Here is a 20,070-nt window from a genome sequence, read left to right as displayed (position 1 = left end):
CTCTAACATGATAAAATTATTATATGATAAGAAATTTATGTCCAAAAGGTCAAAAGTTAACTTTGCAGTGCCACTATATGACCCTACAAAAATGTTTTCCACATTATTAATCTCAGAAACAGAATTCAGATTCTGACCATATTTTGTATTTGTTAGCAAGCTTATTTGATGCCTTTATAGACTTCACTATACATACGATCCTGGGCAAACATGGTTCTAAGCAGCTGTTTGATTAATTGTTAAAGGCATCATCATATGGCCATTCTAAGTTGTGGCAATGAAATGCAAATATCTAAAGATGAGCTTCTGTCAGACTCTAGATTTCAGAGCCAGTAGAATGAGCAAAACCATGAACAGGGTGTGGATTACAGAACAAGAGCAATGTCTATTAAAATTCAGAGCCACAGTTTCCTGTCTGCATCCCATAGCTGAGGAACTGCCAGCTATTTACATTCCTGCTCTCAGCCAATGGTATGCCAGGATTAACTTGAGTTTGCCACCTTGGGCCAATTAGACCGAGGCAAAGATGAAAACCCTAGTCAGGCCTGCAGGGAATTCTCCATGTGTTCTCTAGTGGGGAGGGAAAGAGACAGGCGCGGCCCAATTTTTGGTGCTGTGCTGCAAGTTTTAGATGTTTATCATGTCCGCTGCCTCCTAACAGCTGTAGGCACTTGTGGGCGTGATCATATTGAGGCTTTGTGATGGATGTTGCATCATGTCACTTTGCTGAGAGTTACCATCAGTTTATGTTACAGGCTTCAGGGTGAAGTGAGCAGATGTGGAAAAATACAGGTGAATAAAATGTCAGAAAAATATCCCTGGTGCAGGATAGACTAAAGAAGGGATATAAAAATAAAGCTTTGTAAAGTCTTAGTCACTAAGCTTTTCACAGGAAACAGGATTTGGCTATAAACATCTTTTTAACCTCTTCCTTTTTTTGCCATAATTACTCTGCGTCTGTCCCACATGTGCGGCTGTAAGGAATGTATACAAAAAAACATGACACAGTATCAGTCACTGTGGGTGTGTGGCTGGCCGGGAGACTGTCTGGATGACTAGTATTATATTGAATCCAGCGTCTCCTCCCATAGTTTCTCATGTGCAGGGTTTTTATGTGTTTTTGGCAGAGCTTCCCTTGAAAGCATATAAACATTTCTGCAGTAGAACAATGTAGCACATTTTGAGCTCTCTGAGTTAATCTTGTTTGTCTAAACTTAATAGAATATATCTTAAACAAGAATGTAATCTTCTAATTCTATGAACAACTTCTTTGAGACAGAAATCTGTCCTAAATTACTAAATTTGGGTTAATAAAAGTCAAGTCAGTTGAGTACCAAAATTGCACCTTGCCCAGTAAAATTCTTACCCCGAACTTAACTTATTAAAGCCCTAACCGTAAAAACGTGCTTAACTGCCAAACCCTCCTTCAAAAAGATTAGGCGCCACCAAAATTTTAGAACTTGTTAAAGAATTTCCATCATTCAAGAACTGTCAATAAAGATGGAGGGACAAAAGCATACACTCTATTTTTATTGCTGTGCATGTACACGTGGCCTTTTTGCAGGTTTCTCTTCTAGTCACCTAATGGTCCATATTGTTAACATTTAATCTTTATATGAAGCCATGTGCACCAAATCTCCCCCCTCTCTCGGTCTAAAGCAATGCAAAACCTATAAGACGGTGCATATATCCACTGATCCACATCTATGTCTGTGTAACAAGGCACCTGTGCTAACAGTTTGTTTTTTTTTGCCCTGTGTTTTGCCTCAGTGAGAGTGTGTTTACCTGGAGTATGGGAGGTCTGGTATAATTTATTGGATTATACAGCTTAAAGCAGATTTCTCAGAGGTTTACTGCTGTAGGTGCTTGACACTACTAGTTACTCATACTTTTTTTAGCTACTAGCTACTCATACTCATCCCTTATATAAGTTCAATGGCAATGGGAGAAAAATAATCTATAATCTGAGGGTCTTCAGTAGGCATTCAAATGAAATAAAAAGCTTTACTAAAGCAACAATGATTACATAATTGACATAATTGAATTTCTTTCAAGGATTTAAGTCATTTTTATGGATTTATGAATTTGATTTTCTTAACATTTGAGAAACATTTTTAAATCGGGATATTTGGATTCTTGGTTAAAGCAGTTGATATAAAGATGTTTCGATATTTCCGTGGGTTTCATGAATTTGTAACTGGACATTTCTCATAGTTCTCTAATTTATTAGAAAGCAACAACCATGAGTTGATTATGAAACTAGTTGCCAGTTCCCAGCTTTAAATACCTTGCTGGATGTGTAACATGTTAAAGAATAAGATGCCTTATTTTCTCTCAGAATTGGAGTACTCCTAATGTAGTGCTTCTCACATTAACTCTTTTCTCCAATGTTTCACCTTGCTTAGGCTTAATGTAAATCTAAAACATGTCTGAAATTTTACTTCCAAAAAGTCTCTGTGCAATTTTCGAATTGAGATGGTGGAAACAGAAGATGAGTTTATTTTAGCTCCTTTCACGTTTAAACGTGCATTTATTGCAGCACTGTCTCCACCAAGCATGACAAACTGAAGAATTATTGAAGCATTCACTGCCATCACCATATGTTCATGTGACTTGTTTACTCTACAGGTTTACATGGCTTTAAGATAAATCTGTTGGCTGATTACAGAGGAAGTGGTCGTGTGGTTGCTGAAATCGGAGCCATTTCAGTTGAAGTTTGTCTTTAATTAACCAGCATGGCTGCATCAGTCATGTTGATGTTCCTCTTACAAAAATCACTAAATCAAAAAGGGCTGGCTGTACAGGAATAGTTTAAGATTTAAAAACTCTATCTTGTGTTACTCATGTTGTCAACTGATGCCATAAAATGGGCTGACATTGAAAAAACTATGACATCCAAATGTAGACACTATGCATTTAAGCATACAACTTATCCATGCATTCATATTTTGCCTCACAAACAGTCAAATGGCACTCGTTTGTGTACATCTCATTAGGCAATAGCTGACTGTTGTTTGTCATTGGAGAAGCTTAAAACGCAAGCCTAATGCTGTCCTCAAGGACAAGCAAGCTCCTGAACCTACAACTGTGGAGACCCACAACACACACCGACTTCTACACACTTCATGGTCCAGTACCCCTTGCAGACTTTTCCCCTTTGTCAGCTGTTCCAGTTAAATTACACAGGAGTGCAAAGCATCTAAATAATAGATGATCAGCTTTTTATCCTTGGAGCACTCAACTTTTAATTTGTCTTTTTTATATTCCTGTTAGTGTTCTTATTGCCTTACTTGAAGCACGGGGAAAACATGCTTTTTCTTTTTAGTTATAGTAGAGTTGATGACGGGTTGCTATTTTAAGTGCATTCTGTTAGAATAAACAGTTGCCTCAAGTGGAGAGTTGTATTGTGATGTTCCCATTGTTAATGCTGCGCAGGAACTGGCAGGTGTCAGATAGAGTTTCCCAGCAGTGAAAGTATGTTGTCTTGTCTTCTCCTCCGGTTTGTTACCTTCGTTTAGTGTATCGTTTTTAAACACCAGAATTTTATTTCACTTCACTCATCACTTGATCCATCATTTTGCATTTTAAAGTTTTACATATTATTTGAAAAGAAATTGATATCATTGAAAGTTGAGATGTTGCAGAATGCTGCCACATTCCTCAGTGGTGTCATCTGCTAATTATTTAAACCTGTGGAAAATACTGTTCTTGTGTTTTTTGCAAATATTGCTTCATGGTTGTAAGCCTTTTAGTCGGCCTCACTCTTAGGCAATAACTAAATGTGTAGTGTTTATATTATTTATTCCTAAAATAAATTTCTGATGAGCCTTAATAACTGTCTCTTCTCATATCTACAGCACCCTTTTGTGAAATCGGTGACGACCAACCGTCCGCTGAGAGAGCTGGTGGCTGAAGTCAAGGCTGAAGTCATGGAGGAAATCGAAGACAATAGAGAGGAAGGAGAGGAAGACGAGGGCATGGACCTTACTGTGGTACCAAACCTGTTCATTATCATTGTCCTTTCTATTTTGGTGTTTCCAAAACAAGTTCATGCTCTTCCATTCAATTGGTTTAATTTATAGGTTAATTTATTAATGTTTGATTTAAATTAAAAACATAATGATGGCACAGAAAATGGATGCATTTTGACGTAGAAGTGGTATTGACTTTACAAGTAAATGCATTTCTGTGACGTTTCTCATTTTCCTGTCAGACCACACAGTGAGATGGAAATTACCCTTAATTTCAGTGTCCAGACTGTGTAATTAAGTTGCAACTTGCACACATAATGACAAAAAGGCGTGCACTTACCTGCATGTGTTCCCCAAAAATCACGTAGGTTCTTCCTTAACCACCGACCCTCACGTTTGTACTCCTGGCTTGTTGACCTCCTCTTAAAGCATATTTTGCTAAATATAGCCTTTCTGCAGAAGGATTGATGGTTTATTCCACTGAAGTCATTCATGAAGTCACAGAGGACTGGAGATTAGACAGTAACATGGGATGAAAGTGCAGTTTGCTGCCTGCCCTGAGCACAAACAAAGGAACAGAAAACGGAACACAGGCATTCACCCACACCGGCACATGGTTAAATATAGGCCTGTAGAAACAGCTATTGCCTCACAATCCCTAAAGGAGTAAATTATTTTAGGTTGCTTATTGTTCAGCCAAGATACTCTGACCCTTAATCAAAAACATGAGGATCTCTACATAGCTATAGCAGGTCTTTATAGGATCCTTGAAATAATCTTACAAATGCTGTAATGAGACAAATGTTTTCATACATTTTTTTTTCTCTCTCTCTATGAAGAAAAATAGCCTTTTACATTGTACTTCCTTATTGTACATGTTGTGGCATTTAAGGATTATTTTATTTTATTTTATTTTATTTTATTTTATTTTATTTTATTTTATTTGGATGACTAACTCATGTCTAGTATACTGATGGTGCAATCTGGAAATGTGTAAACTGCCAGCTTTTAAGTGCTAAACAGTAAACACTCTGATCTAGACAATTGAATAGTGTAGGTCTTACTTGGGCAGGTCTTTGGAATAGCTTTCTGTAGGAGGTCTTCTTTGTGCACCTTATTGTACATTAATCATTGAAAGGAAAGTTATTATTTAAAAGTAGTTGTCAGTTATCTTTATATAAAGTAACTAAATCAAATCAATGATCTGTGTGAGCACCCTTTAAAATGCTGCTAAAGTACACTGGTCCACATTTCATGGTAGTTGAACAAGATGGTTTCCCTAAAATCTTACTTTGTTTTATTATTTCTCTGTGTACGACGCCAGCTCTGGGTTTGTTTTTGTTTTTTCATAAAATCATTAGTTATTTTATTATCTCTTTTTAGAAATCACAAATAAAGCTCCCTCTCATTTGCAGGCAGCAACATTTTCATACATACAGTAACAAATTGCTGACTTTGAAACAAGCAGAAACCAGACAGTTTCTCTTTTTCTATATATATCTCACAAAGTGAGAACATGATGTTTGCTGAGACATTAGTGAAGCTGTGAATCATCAAGACAGGTTTTTGTTTTGTTTTTTTTACCTGAGGGAGAAGAGACTGTTCCTGATACAGAGCTGCTGATTAGAGATGTCCACATATGTAGAATTCTTGTCTCACATGTTTGAGACATGAAAGTGCAGTTATACATAGTTGTGCAATATCTTCTTTTTGCACATACACATTACGTTATTTCTGGTTACTGTTTAGAGTGTTGCATGACAATTTTCTTTTTTAAAAAATTCATTTATATCATTTAAATGATTGGCTTTTTTGTTTGTTTGTTTTTGCTTTCTTTGAGCTGCATAATCAGTTAATTCTTTCCTAGTCTGATTTGATAGGGTGGTTCTGAGATGTGATTCCCTTACCTCTATACATGCTAATTGCAGTAATATAATTTATCTAAGATTGTTAGTCTTGGGCTTTGGTTTTGCAGCATATTTGCAGGTGTTTCACATACTTTTGACGCTGTAGAAGTGCAGCTTTGTCTGCATAATAAAGTACATTTAAGGAATGCACTGCTGTATGCAAAAGTGAAAGAGTGCACACTGATTTATTTCGCATCAAGATTTTCATAATAGCAATGATAATGCCATTAACTCTCAGGTCCTGGGAGTCTGTGCTGACTTACACAGGTTTTCCACCTCTGTAATTATTAGCTTGCCATTGCAGATTAGATAGCCATCTAAGCCGTACTTAAAAGTAGCAGTGTGCAAGTATAAAACAGGAATGACTGCATTCATACTAAACCAGAGATTAAAGTTCCTTAGCAAAAAGGTGAACAGCCTGAATGGTTTTTTTCTTCCATTAGTGTTTGGACCAGAAGCAAAGGTTGAAAACATTAACGTTTTGGAGACCACCCATGACTTAATGTCTTACGAACATGAAATGTTTTGTCACACCAGTGCCTAACAGCACTTCTGTTCCTTTAGTCCTCAGCCAAGGAGCCATGCCAGACTAGTCAGACCAGTTTGGAAGGTGACCAGCCCCCAGAAACCCCAAGCCCTACCACACCCTCTTCACCTGGACCAGTACCATTCCCCAGGAAGCTGAACCAGCCAGATACATCAACAGAGGAAGAGCCAGGCTCCACCATGGCAGTCCCTGTACCCCTGCCACGGCAGAATCTCCCTAAGAAAGATCCAGATGAGGTGGGAGACAAAATGGGTGAAATTGAGAAATCCGAGTCTGAGAAATCTGAGAGTGAGTCCTCAACCAAGACTACCTTCTCAGACTCGGGTATTGAGGATGGGAAGAGTACACCCACACTTGAGGAGGAAAAGGTACTTTTTGAAAGTTGTTCTGCTCGTGTATATTTATGAAGTTGGATAATGTATTTATTTATTTTTAGTATTAATACTAAAATCATTGTTCTAGGTTGCCGGAGACACCCCAGAGACAGAACAGCCACCATCTCTCTTTAATATGGAATCTGAGAGATCTGAGGAGCGTGCGATAAACTTTATGGGTTCAGCAGAACCAGAGGTCTCCAAGATCCCAGCTAATGGAGAATTGCCAACTTCAAGTGGTGTTTCGATTCCTGTACCTTCGTCTGCATCCTCCTCTGCTCCCACCCAGGTAGCAAACGGCAGCCTAATAGAGGATTCCCCTGAGAAGACACCAATGGGAGTAAACGATGACCCTGGTTCATCTTATCTCAATGGAGGGATTATTGAGCGGTTGTCCTATTCAGGCAGCATGGCATCTGAGAGCATGGATTTGTCTGTCCACAGGGAGAACACATCCATTTCTGCACGGGTGAGTCAACACAGATCAAAGCTTTCTGTACTTAAAGGAATTCATATAATTCATTTACTCAAACTTTTTTAAAATGCCAGAAAGGAGTGGTCAGAGAAGACAGATCCCTCATTCTCTAAAGTGTTTTCGCAGAACATATCTTTATGGTGAAACCATTGCCCAAGTGTTAAAGATGTACAGAGGGCAGCTCTGTAGGAAAACCCCTCCTGGGGGGAAAAAAGAAGTGTTTCTCTGACCTCATAGCGGAACTGAAACAGCATTGTGTTGTTTTAGGGTGTGGGAGTTTGAAACAGAGTATTGCCTGTCTCCCATTAGGTTTGCACGCACATTGAACTTAGGGAACCCAAAGTTTTACATTCATGAGGACTTAAGTAACTTTTTTTATTGACTGTGAGGATGCTGGGATTTATTTCTCAAGTTTGGGCTGAATTGGTGACAAAGCATATTGGGGCATCTCCAAAATGATTTTTTTTTTTTTTTGATTTACCAGCTTTAAAAAGGATATTTTTGCAAACCCACTTAGGACAGGTTATCTCTGCGTAAGAATCACCAAATCCATTTCTGACAGTCCTTGTAAGCGAGACGATTGGGAGGCTAGACGTTGGGGAAGAGAAGCCAAATATGCAACACTTTCAGTTCATCTAGACCAGTGGTGGCCTTTGTGTGGGCACAGTTCAGCATTCACTATTGTGAGTGGAAATTTCTATGCAGCCCATTGTCAGTGAGTTGCTTCTGGAGGCTTATGGACTGACCATGATTAAAATCCTATTAACTGTGCGTGGAGTCATGGCTGCTCGACATGTCAGATTTTTTTTATTTTTTTTTTAAAATATGATTTCTTTATTTCTGCACGAGAGAATGAGTGAAAACATCAGTGTGCACATGCACTCATAAATCCATGGGGTGTGTGTGAGACCTACATGTGTTTTTTCTTTTGTTTGTTTGCTTTTTGTGTGAATGAAGAGTGACAGGGAGTCGGCACAGTCACGGATGGCCTCAAACATGAACGCCACAGCTGAACTGCAGAGCGATGGATATATCCTTTCATCTTGGTGTCAGTGTGCGCTTAATAACACACCAGAACACACAAGCACATAGATTTATTGTCATCGTCAGTGTGTCAGTTCCACAGAAAATGATTCAGTAGTACTCAGCAGTGCGACATTAGCATCCGGTAGCTGCCAGCTATGACAGGAGCCTCACACAGATTCATATGGAGCGTGTTTGCTCAGCTGTGTTGGCTTCATGGGGAAGCTTTGTTATGGCAAACAGCAGTTTGTGCAAACCAAAATAATTCCCTCTGAGTGGGGAACACCTTCCTAGGGTCCTTCTGTCCTGATATATTTACTCTTTTTTTTTTCTTCTTTCTCTTTTAAAATCTTCAGCCAAATGTTTTGTTTTCTTCGAACAAAATGGAGAAAAGACCAGAAATAAGCCGACAAATACAAAAAGCAAACAAAAAAAAAACTGCTAAGACAAGTACTTCAAACAAGACATCCATAACTGCAAGAAAGTCCCTGTTACATTAAAAGATAAAACAAACTGAATTGTTTAGATAAAATAATTCTGAAAATCATTCTTTTTTTTAAATTTCAAGGCAGATCTGTATCATTCTCTCAAGAGGAAGAGTTAAGATAACTTCTTATTCACTGTGTAAAAGTGAAAGCAAAAATGTCATTAGCTTTTTGTTTTGTCATTCATTTTTATTTCATTGAAGCACAAATGACTTTCTCTTACTTTCCTCATACCTTCCGTCTTGCGTTCATGCTCTCTTTAGTTCTCTGGTCTCATCTCCTCTTCATTATATATGAACTATTTATACACCAGGAAGTGACGACATTCAGAACTTCCCAGTGTTTGCTGAGTAAACCCTGCCATATCATTTTGCAAATATTGTCCCTGGAGGATGACTTGGACAGGGGACAAAGAAGCTGTAACTTCTCAGTTACACATGCTCCAGTTAACCGTGACAGTTTTGCATTGCAATTACAAAACGCTATGTCTCATGCACTGACTGAAAGGAAACGTGTGTTTACATCACAGCACATTGTTTGGTTGAACTGCCTGATTTGTGCTTTTTGAGCTAGAGCAAACTTGAACAAACCTTCGTTGGCTGAGGAAAAAGGTCATCTGCTCTGTGGGCGAATGGTTAGAAATGACCTTTCAGGCAATGTGAAGATCCACAAGTCTGGATAAAGAAAGCTTTTAAGCAGTATTCTTGTTGAAGAAGGTTGAGAAGCCAAGTCACATGGTGCTGTATTTGGTATATGATGTTGTTACTTCCTCCATGGGGCTCTCCATTATGCTAACAGATCAGCATCTTGCTTCTTGTTACAGTAGAACCTGCCTTACAGGATATTAATGCCATGTAAACATGCACACTGCCATACATACTTACTCAGTCTCTCCTTCAATAGATAAAGACTACATTACAGATAAACCTTGACACATTTGAAATATTTGAAGTTAATTCATAGGAATTTGCATGAAAATAGTTTCTGTGAGTGATCTGAAGATTTGGGGTGGGGGGGCATATTGGGGTGTTCCTTACAGTCACGGTTGATATAAGCACAGAGATTTTACAAGTAAAGTTGCAAATTGTTTTTAACACACAAAAAGAAAACCTGTCTATTGCGAGAGTCTAATTATGCTATGGAAGTGAAAGAATCTGGTAGTACGGACCTATTAACTACTAAAAAAACCTGCATTTAAACTTAAAGTACATGAAAAATGTTAAACTCTGAGTTTGAATACATCTAAAACCAGGCTTTTCTGTGTTTTTGTCTACCTGTCAGAACTTTTCAGATAAGACTCTGAGGCGGACCAGAAAGTTTGTTGTTGACGGTGTGGCGGTGAGTGTGACCACCTCCAAGATCATCAGAGATGATGAGAAGAAGGATGAGGAGATGAGATTCCTCAGGTATGTGGGTGATCTTATTATTCCCTGGTAGCTAAGCCATTTTTCATTCGCTCTAAATGAGAGGCATGGACTCTTGTGTTCTCATGACACAGTGAACACTGGATTGTGATTTATTTATTTATTTTTGTTTTATGTTTTAGTTCTTACTATTTCAGTCATCCTGCTCTTTGGGACTTTAGTCTCTGGAGATTAGAACTATTATTGGAAAAAGACTAATTTGGTCTCTGGTCTGAGAGGAAAGTTAAATCTCTGAAATTACTTATTGGTTAAGTCAAAGTTCAGGTGATCTGTATTTGGTATTTGAAACAACTGATTTCTATACTTGGTCTTAAACACACATCCTTTGAAGCATAGTGAGTTCCTGTGTTTTACTCCTGCCATCTAGTGGTGGGACTATGATACTGCACCTATGGCTGCAGTACTATTATGATATCATTCTTAGTTTAAATTTGGTGAAAATAATCTTCAGAAACTTGGTGCTCAACAAAAAAAATGCATTTTCTTTTGCTTCCATTGTGTTTGCACCATTCAAAGTGCTGTTAGTGCTCTGTCAGCATAAACGTTGTTTTTATTATAAAGTAAAAGAGCTCTATTTAGTCTACTCTCTTATTCATTACTTTTCTGCTGCTGTGTCCTTATCTAACATGTGATAAAGTTCTAACCTGTAATTTAAGCACCTGTGTTATTTTGCTACCAGTTATAGTAGATCTTACCTGACATAATTTCAGTTATTTTAGGTGTCCTTATTTGTTTCAAAACCACTACCAGCAAAACAATATATCCAAAACCTAATTCCGCAGTTTTTCTTTACTTTGCTTCTCCTTTCGATTTAGGCTCAGTATAGATGGATGGATAGATGGACGGATGGATAGATAGATAGATAATACTGCTCCTTAGGTGGTGTGAAAAGAGAACAGTTCTTCCCAAATACATTGTACTTGAGGAGGGATAACAGATGTTATTTTTTTGTTTTTGTTTTTTTTGTAGGCGACAGGAGCTGCGCGAGCTCCGTCTGTTGCAGAAGGAAGAGCAACGGGCCCTGGCTACTCTGAATGCCAAACTGGAAATACAAAGGGAACAAATACAAAGACGTTTTGACCAGGAGATGAATGTGAGTCACATTACTCTAACAGCTTTAACAACAGCATTTTCATCTTTAGCTAAAACTTAGTCAGACAGTTGTTGCATTAATTCTATGGTCGTATGTATTTTTGTCACACTTAAATGTTTCAGATCATCAAACAAATTTAAATATTAGACAAATATAACCTATGAATGCACTAGAGATGGACCGATCCAATATTATGTATCGGTATCGGTCCGATACTGACGTAAATTACTGGATTGGATATCAGAGAGAAATAAAAAATGTAATCTGATCCATTAAATATCAAAAAAGCACCTCACAAAACTTGCGACACGGCGTAACTCGGCTCACAACCGTAGCACGTCGGAGCAGTGTGCTCACGTGATAGAGCGGCTGTGTGTATTTGTAGCCTCGATAGCAATCCGGCATTTCGTCTCCGAGGAAGTTATCCCAGAGAGAAGTAAAGCAAGTGTGTAAGTTCATCTCTGAATGTTTGTAAAGCAATCCCAGATTTTAGAGGACACTTGGAAGCAGCTGGTTTCATCATGGTATGTTTGCTCACCTGAAACACAGTCTCAACTTATCCAGTACAAGTTGCTTCACAGAAATTACTGGACTCCCAGTAAATTAGTCAGGCTGAAGCTTGTGGATAATGACACCTGTTGGAAATGTCAGGAGGAAGCCGGGACTCTAGTTCATATGTTGTACACATGTCGGAAAAATGATTATTTGTGGGATGGGATCATTAACTTGGTGAATGATATTTTTAAACTTAATCTCTCTAAGTCTCCAGCTGTATGTGTCCTGGGCCTGTTACCTGACAACAGTATTCTTTCAAAAAAACAGAGACTGTGGATGCGTCTGGCTTTCATAACAGGATGCAGGATAATACTGAGGCACTGGAAGTCATCCAGCCCCTGTTCTCTCAGGGAATGGACTGAACAAATGTCTAAGATGGCATCATATGAACGGGTTATGTACAGAATTAAGGGGAGAGAAGATATTTTTGAGCAGGTTTGGGGTCCTTTTTTGTTGTATATCGACAATGTCTCTTAGATATTGTGATAAGTGGTTTTTTTTGGGGGGGGGTTCATGTGTCGTTGGTATTCTGGTTGTTGTTCTTTTACTTTGAAAGTCAGCAGAGGGAAGAAATTGTCTAATGTTATCAGTGGTCAAGGTTATGTCTTTTCTTTTTTTTGGCACCCGGGGGTTTAGCCCCCATTGATTTTGTTTTTGTTGATGTTTCCCAGGAGGCGGTTTATCTTTTTGTTTCTCCTGGAGTTTTTTTTTTTTGTTTTTTTGTTTTTGTTCTTTTTTTGTTTTGTTTTTTTTTGTTTGTTTTTTGTTTTTGTTTTGTTTTTGGTTTTTGTTTGTTTGTTTGTTTGTCTTTAGTTATTGTTAGTCTTTATTTGTTGGTTGTTGTTAAGAAGCGGACAGAGAACTGACAGTATGATTATTCCTGTTGTATATTTGTTAATGTTTCTGTCCATTTAAAATATGAATTAAAAAAAAAAAAAAAAAATGTAAAGCAATCCCACGTTAAGCTTAACAACCGATATATGGAGCGACTGCCTCTTCTCTCTCTCTCCCTCTCCTGCCGCTACTTCATGAAACTGATCAATGATCAGCTGATCGGCTTTTCTGTCACGAGTCCGTCTCTTCTTTGTTTTTGGCCCACTTTGCACCAGAAAGAGGAAACCAGCGGCTGAACAACAGCAGCATGTTTAAGCTTGATAAGCTGTTGTTAGAATTTATTTAATATTACTTTCTAGACCAGGATCCTTTTCTACGTAGCTGACGGCTGGTAACTGTGCAGGGGCGGATCTAGCAAAGTGTAGCCAGGGGGGCCGATAGGGCATTAACAGGGAAAAGGGGGCACAAAGACATATTTTTCTTTCTTATTCTCATTTAAAATGTCTAGCTTTTAATAAATAAATATCTGAATCTTACACCCAAAGTTTTAATCTTGTGTAAAATATATAGAAGTCCATTACTGTATATATGAAGTCTAATATACCCTAGTAAGCTATAGTACTTTTTCCTTTGGGAAGATACCCTCTGTGCAGTCTGCAATCCTGTTGAAGAAAGATGTTGAATCTATTTAATTTTTCTTGAAAAATAATTTATTTCTGTGCATTTTTTTTTTTTCACACTGCATCAAATTAAAGTTGATTACGTCGATTAAGCATCATGAGGTGGAGGGTGGGGGGTGGTTCCCTATTTTCTTTTTTGCTGGGAGTTTGCAACCCTATTAGTTAGGTTGCTTAATATTTCTGCTAAGTACTATTTAAAATACCAGAATAGGGAGGATGGAGTAGGCTTAAGTTTATTAGATTGATCAGTGTTGCTGAACTATGAAATATTTTGGGTGCAGTGTATTTTTTACATACAGGTATAACAGAATAGCTTTAGTAGTGTTGTTTATTTAAACTTGAGTATGAACTTATACAAAATGCAGCAAGATATTAAAAAAATAGTTTTATTGATTAAAAAACACACTATATCGGATTCATATCGGTATCGGCAGATATCCAAATTTATGATATCAGTATCTGTATCGGACATAAAAAAGTGGTATCGTGCCATCTCTAGAATGCACACAATGAAGTTTCTAAATGAAGGTGTTTTATTATTAAGGGGAAAAATGCAAACCTACATGGCCCTGTGTGAAAAAAGTGATTGCTTGCTAAACCTAAAACCTGGTTGAGCCACCCTTAGCAGCAACAACTAAAATCAAGCATTTGCGATAACTAGCAGTGAGTCTTTTACAGCACTGTGGAGGAATTATCTTTGCAGAATTGTTGTAATTTAGCCACATTGCGGTTTTTGAGCATGAACCTCCTTTTAAAGGTCGTGCCTCAGCATCTCAGTTGGATTCAGGTCAGAAATTTGACAAGACCACTCCAAAGTCTTCAAGAAAAACAAGCCTTTTGTTTTTCTTAAGCCATTCAGAAGTGGACTTGCTGGTGTGTTTTGGATCATTGTTCTGCTGCAGAACCCAAGTGTGCTTCAGTTTGAGGTCACAAACAGATGGCCACACATGCTCCTTCAGGATGTTTTGGTAGACGGCAGAATTCATGGTTCTGTTTACCACAGCAAGTCTTCCAAGTCCTGAGGCAGCAAAACGGCCCCAGACCGTCACACTATAATCATATTTTACTGTTGGTAGGATGAAAAATGCTGTGTTAGCTTTATGCCAGATGTAATGGAACTCAAACCTTCCAAAAAGTTCACCTTTTGTCTCGTCACTCCAGAGTATTTTCCAAAAAATGTGGTTAATCACAGTTAATCCATGATTTAAGAAGGCCAAGGGGCAATTACTTTTTTACTTTTTCACACAGGACCAGGCAGGTTTGGATAACTTTTCTCCCTTAATAAATGAATGAAATCATTTAAAAACTGCATTTTGTATTTCTTTGGTTTATCTTTATCTAATATTAAAATTGGTTTGATGATCTGAAACATGTAAGTGTGACAAATATGCAAAACACTCAGAAATCAGGATGAGCCAAACACTTTTGGACCACTGGATAATGTACTTATACTTGGAAAATTATTTATTTTTTCGATCTAATCATTCATAGCATTATGTTGTTTGCAACTTTCAGTTGCAATAAACTTTTGAACTGGAGACTTTTTATTTTGTTTGCTGTCAGCTAAAATTATGATGTGCATATGTCCTGTTGGTGTGTCCTAGACCAAGAAGAAGTACTATGATACAGAGCTGGAGACTCTGGAGAGGAACCAGAAGCAGGCAATTGAGAAAATGGAGGAAGAACACAAAGTTAAACTGAAAGAAGAAACCAGGCGTATCAAAGCAGAACAGGAACGAGACCATCAGAAATTCCAGGACCAATTAAAACTTAAGAAAAAGGAGGTAAAGTGTGTGTGTGTGTGTACACCCAAGCAAAATAACCAGTAATCAGTTCACATATTCTTGCTTTTATTTAAGCCCACTTGATTCACAATAGAACATAAAGAAAGGGTGCAAGTCAAAGGAAGCTTTCAGTGTTCAGCCTCAACGACTGCACAGCTGTGTTGATTTTTGTATATATTTCTGAAGTTCTGATGTCGGAGGTTTAATTACTGAAGTGTATTTTCTTTTTAGGTAAAACAATCTGTTGATAAGCTGCCCAGAAGTCAGCGTAAAGACACCTTGAAACAGAAGATGAATTCCTTCCAAGAAATGAAGATGTCAGAGGTATGATGCTAGGTCATTTGTGCCATTTTGATGCATAATTACAGCTCAGTTAAATCAAATGTATATTTTTTAAACTCTTGAATTTAGTGTTATTTTTCAGTCTACATTGTTTTGGTGGTGCAGGTTGCTCAGTTTTGGAAATATTTACAATTATGACATGATCATAAAAACTTATATTGAATGCACTGGAAAAAGCTTCTTTTTCAGAAATAATGAACCTGGTAAATGGGTGCTATATCTAGGAACTTTATCACTACAGCTAGAAATATACATCTACCAGGAAAGAGACTAGATGTAAACACTGATGGCATGTTTCTCGGTTGAGTTATGTTGGTTGCAGGCTTCTTGTAATTGGCATGTGTAGATTGTATGAAGGAAAACGGCACCTGCATGAAACTGCTGATTTTTGTCTGATTATTCACCCACTCCTCAATTCCTCCTCCTCCTCCTTCGTTTAGGAAGAGAAATTCTTGGTAGCTCAGAAAAACTATCTGGACACCACACTGAAGAATATTATTTCCAACAACAAGAGAGAGATTGCAGACCTGGAGAGGGATTGCCTTAACAAGAAGCAAAGCCTAATCAGAGGTACAACATCTGTAAACCAAACAGGATCACAGTAACAATTTCAGCTTTATTTGTTTTCTTCATTTTGTGTTTATCCCATCTTTGCTGTAGTTACCGTTTGATTTCATTCAGTGTCAACTTTTTAAATTTGATTAGAGCGTGAAGCTACACTGTGGGAGATGGAAGAGAAGAACCTTTATGAGAAACATCAGTTGTTGAAGCAGCAGATGAAAGATCAGTACTTCCTCCAGAGGCATCAGCTTCTCAAAAAGCATGAGAAGGTACACTAGTGGATATCATGATTACATGACAAAATCAAGTTAACAAAATCAAGTTAACCAATTCTGTATTGTTGTGTTTTTTTCCTGTCACTGCAGGAAAAGGAACAGATGCAGAACTACAATCAGCGAATGGTTGAGATCCTGAAAACTAAGCAGCAGCTGGAGAAGAGCCGACTGCCTAAGATTCAGCGCAGTGAGGCAAAGACTCGAATGACCATGTTCAAAAAGAGCCTTCGCATTAACTCATCGGGCAGTGCTGCAGAGGACAAGGAGAAGATCAAACTGGTGAGACAGAGGGGCTTTCTTACTCCATATTCACACATTCAGTTAACTATTTATTAACTTGCTCCATGCGTGGCTCTCCAGTTTTCTCAGCAGGAGGAGAAGCGGCAGAAGGCGGAGAGGCTGCATCAGCAGCAGAAGCACGAGAACCAGATGAGGGAGATGGCTGGTCAGTGTGAAAGCAATATCAGAGAGCTACTGCAGCTACAGGTGAATGAGGGCAAATATTTTCTCATAATTACACATTTTTATTACAAATCTATTTGTATTTTTTTTTCAAGAATATACTTAATGAGCATAATAACTAGCCCACATTGCTTAACAAGCACATTTTATGCTGCAGAATGAAAAATGTCACCTGTTGATTGAGAATGAGACTCAGAGGCTCAAAATGTTGGATGAGCAACACAACTACATGATGAAGGATTGGAGGGAACAGCTAAAGCCCAGAAAGAAGGTATGTTGTCTCCACCCACAATTTCATACACAAACAATGTACTGGAGTCGTGGCTCCAATACATTGTCAGGTAAGATCTGTGGCTCAATACCCCCAAAATACTACCATCATGTTAATTTATATATTTTTAAGAGCAGGCTTACTGGGAATGATTATCAAAAACACACTGAAATGTGCTCGGTGTGAATTGAGTATCAGATAAAGATAAAAATGCTCCTATTTCTTTCTAAAGTTGTAATAAATGCAAATAATTGTAAAAAATGAAATTATGGTTACGATATTTTTGCTAGGGTGTTTTGGAAATGTTTTCATTCTGAGGTCAACTCTTCTGGTTCCAGGTTCATTCTTAAAGCATATTTTACTGTAGCCATGCAAATCAATAAACAAAGTTTACCAAAATAGTAGTTAAGTAATAACTGCTTTCCCAATCATATGACAGGAACGTTGATATATCAAATAATTCATAATTTTGGTGCTCTTTGTTTTCTACTTTGTTCACATTACAAATGCTTACATCTTTGTGAGGTAAACTTGTGCATTTAACATTCCCAGGCCCTTGAAGATGAGCTGAATGCAAGGAAAAGGGAGCAGGAGGCTTTCTTCAGGATGAGTGACAGTTCCGATTGTCCAAACCCCAGTTCTCCCAAAAGAGTCTCCAAGTTTATGCCGTATCAAGACGAGACTACCACATGAGAACAGATGCTGTGACATTACACAATATTATCTTCTGGCCACTAACATATACACACCCACTGGTACTATTTTTTTTTTTTCTCTTGCTTTACCAGTAATGGCAGAATACTGATCCTTCCATTAGGTTTCTTTATTGTTTTAGTAAATATTTATGTTTTAATTCATGTTCTGATGTGCGTCATTAGACACCCTGACATAATATCTGCTCCCATACAGTGTTTGCTTTCTTTTTCTTTTCAAGTGTGCTTCAGATTTCTCAATAATGTGATACAAAGGCCATTTATTGGGGTGAGCTGAAGATACCAAATTATCTGACTAAATATTCAGAAAAACCACCTTATGATTAGGCAACAGGTTTTTTTTTGTTTTTTTTTCCCCCAAGCACCCAGCCAGAGATGATTTTTTTTTTTTTTCCCATGACAACAAGGAATGCTATAAATATTAACGACCTAGTAAATGAGTACTTGCTTGCCTTTATTTTTCAGGGTTATCTTTCAAATAAGACCAAAAACTCCTCTAGAAATGTATTGATTTACTGAATCTTTTTTTTTAATTTCCTGTTCTCTGTGCCTTACTTTGCCTTTGCTGCCAAAGTTTGCCTTTATTTATTTTTACTCAAAGAACATTATCCAGCTTACCCCTATATAGTTTTGATTTACTTTGTCTTTCAATCATGGTATGAAGGATGTGATGATTTTGTATCTTTTTTTTTTTTTTAAATGAGGGAAAAGGCTGAATGCAATGTATATTTGAATTTGATGGTTTCTTTTAAGATTTTGTTTTTAACTAATAAGGGAACACAAGTTTTTGTTTTTTTCCGTATTGCTCAGTTATTTTTTCTGTTGTATCATTACTGTAGAAATCAGTCACACTGGATGGGAACTGGGAAAGCCAGAGCAAAATACTGTTTGCTTGTTTTTTTGTTTTTTCAGGATGTTATAGAGGGGAGTTAAATTTGAAAATGTATCAAGTGTACAATTGTTATGCAACATGCAGTAAATGCTAACCAATGTGCAATATTACATGTTTTTTGCTAAGCTTAAAGAGGTTTATTTTTCTTAAACTTTGCCTTCCTTTGCACTGAGAGCGAGAATAACATGAAGAGCTTAAACCCAAAAATATATATGTTAACCTTTTTTGGGAGGTGAATAAAAGCCTTTTGGTTAAGAATGATTTAACCATTTTATAATTTTAAGGTATTCAATAGCAATAATTTAGGTTTTTACACAATAGTTCTTCATATCATTTTAAGGGAGTGCAACAATTCAGTCTGCTGTAAGATGCCTCTAGCTCTTTAATCTTCTACTTAAAGCAAGTTTGCAGCTCAAAATCATGATTTCTTGAGTGAGGAGCGGTTTTAGTGGAGCAGTTTGCATCAGCTAACTGCAGTTGGCCTGCAGATCTACACTGAATCAGGTCCACAATCAGGTACAGCTTAATCTCTCTTATATCAGAAGTATTTACATTTACAATTCTTTTCTATCTGTTTACTGGCTCTGTATCTCTGACTCTCTGCCTTAGTTTACATAACATTATTTGTGTGGAGGGACTGTATGAATAAAACTTTTTCAGAAGAAACCACTGTTGTAAATAAATGCAGATTTTATAAATGCTGGATTGTTGTGGAGATTCCTTGTAACATGTACTACCTGTTCTATTGGAAAACACATCAAGGCTGTCAACTGATATAATCTTTTTTTTTTTTTTTTTTTTTTTGTTAAACAGTTGGTTAAAAAGATTTATGGGGTTAAAAACTCCTCTATACACACACACACACACACACACACAGAAAGGTTATTAAAAAGAACAAGGACAGTATTGTGGAGAAACGCAGGAGTGTGATGATATACAGGATGTTTTTATGTAACTTATGCTAGATAGTATAGCAAATTCAGTCATTCATTGTAGCAGTGCTAAACTTGGAGGAATTGTGAAGTGAGAACAAGTTTGTTACACTCACCACGCACTTCATTGGATACAAATGTTGAATTGCTTGTTAATGTGAATGTTTAATTAGCCAATCACATGGTAGCATATAATCTCCCATGCAACCATCTCTAGTGTTTACAGAGTGGACAGAGGACATTATCCAGTGAGCAGCAGTACTCTGGGAGAAAATGCCTAGCTGATGCCAGAGGTGAGAGAATGGCCAGACTCCTTTGAGCTGATAGGAGAGAAACCGTAACTCAGACATGTAACCATGAAACAGATGGGTTACTGCAGCAGAAGAGCACACCAGCTGAGAACAGAAAACTGAGGCTACAATTCACACAGATTTAGAAGATTGGAGGAACATTGTCTGCTGTAAGGAGTC

At 37.5% G+C, this 20,070-nt stretch overlaps 1 protein-coding gene across 1 annotated transcript in view; it reads left to right on the top strand.

Moving 5' to 3' along the window:
- stk10 (serine/threonine kinase 10) overlaps positions 1-19,371 on the top strand; it is a 41,934-nt gene extending 22,563 nt beyond the window's left edge. The window contains exons 8-20 of the mRNA XM_013272449.3: positions 3,858-3,992; positions 6,443-6,793; positions 6,888-7,268; positions 10,064-10,188; positions 11,176-11,299; positions 14,973-15,152; positions 15,384-15,476; positions 15,935-16,064; positions 16,200-16,324; positions 16,421-16,609; positions 16,691-16,816; positions 16,950-17,063; positions 17,616-19,371. Of these exons, the coding sequence (XP_013127903.1) occupies positions 3,858-3,992; positions 6,443-6,793; positions 6,888-7,268; positions 10,064-10,188; positions 11,176-11,299; positions 14,973-15,152; positions 15,384-15,476; positions 15,935-16,064; positions 16,200-16,324; positions 16,421-16,609; positions 16,691-16,816; positions 16,950-17,063; positions 17,616-17,756 (2,214 nt within the window). The 3' untranslated portion in view covers positions 17,757-19,371. The remainder of the gene's footprint in view (positions 1-3,857; positions 3,993-6,442; positions 6,794-6,887; positions 7,269-10,063; positions 10,189-11,175; positions 11,300-14,972; positions 15,153-15,383; positions 15,477-15,934; positions 16,065-16,199; positions 16,325-16,420; positions 16,610-16,690; positions 16,817-16,949; positions 17,064-17,615) is intronic.
- Positions 19,372-20,070: the final 699 nt, after the last annotated feature.

Source organism: Oreochromis niloticus, linkage group LG10, assembly GCF_001858045.2.
Source record: "Oreochromis niloticus isolate F11D_XX linkage group LG10, O_niloticus_UMD_NMBU, whole genome shotgun sequence".
NCBI classification, from domain to species: Eukaryota; Metazoa; Chordata; class Actinopteri; order Cichliformes; family Cichlidae; genus Oreochromis; species Oreochromis niloticus.
The sequence above is the reverse complement of the archived record's forward strand: the minus strand, read 5'-3'. Positions and strand labels throughout refer to the sequence as shown.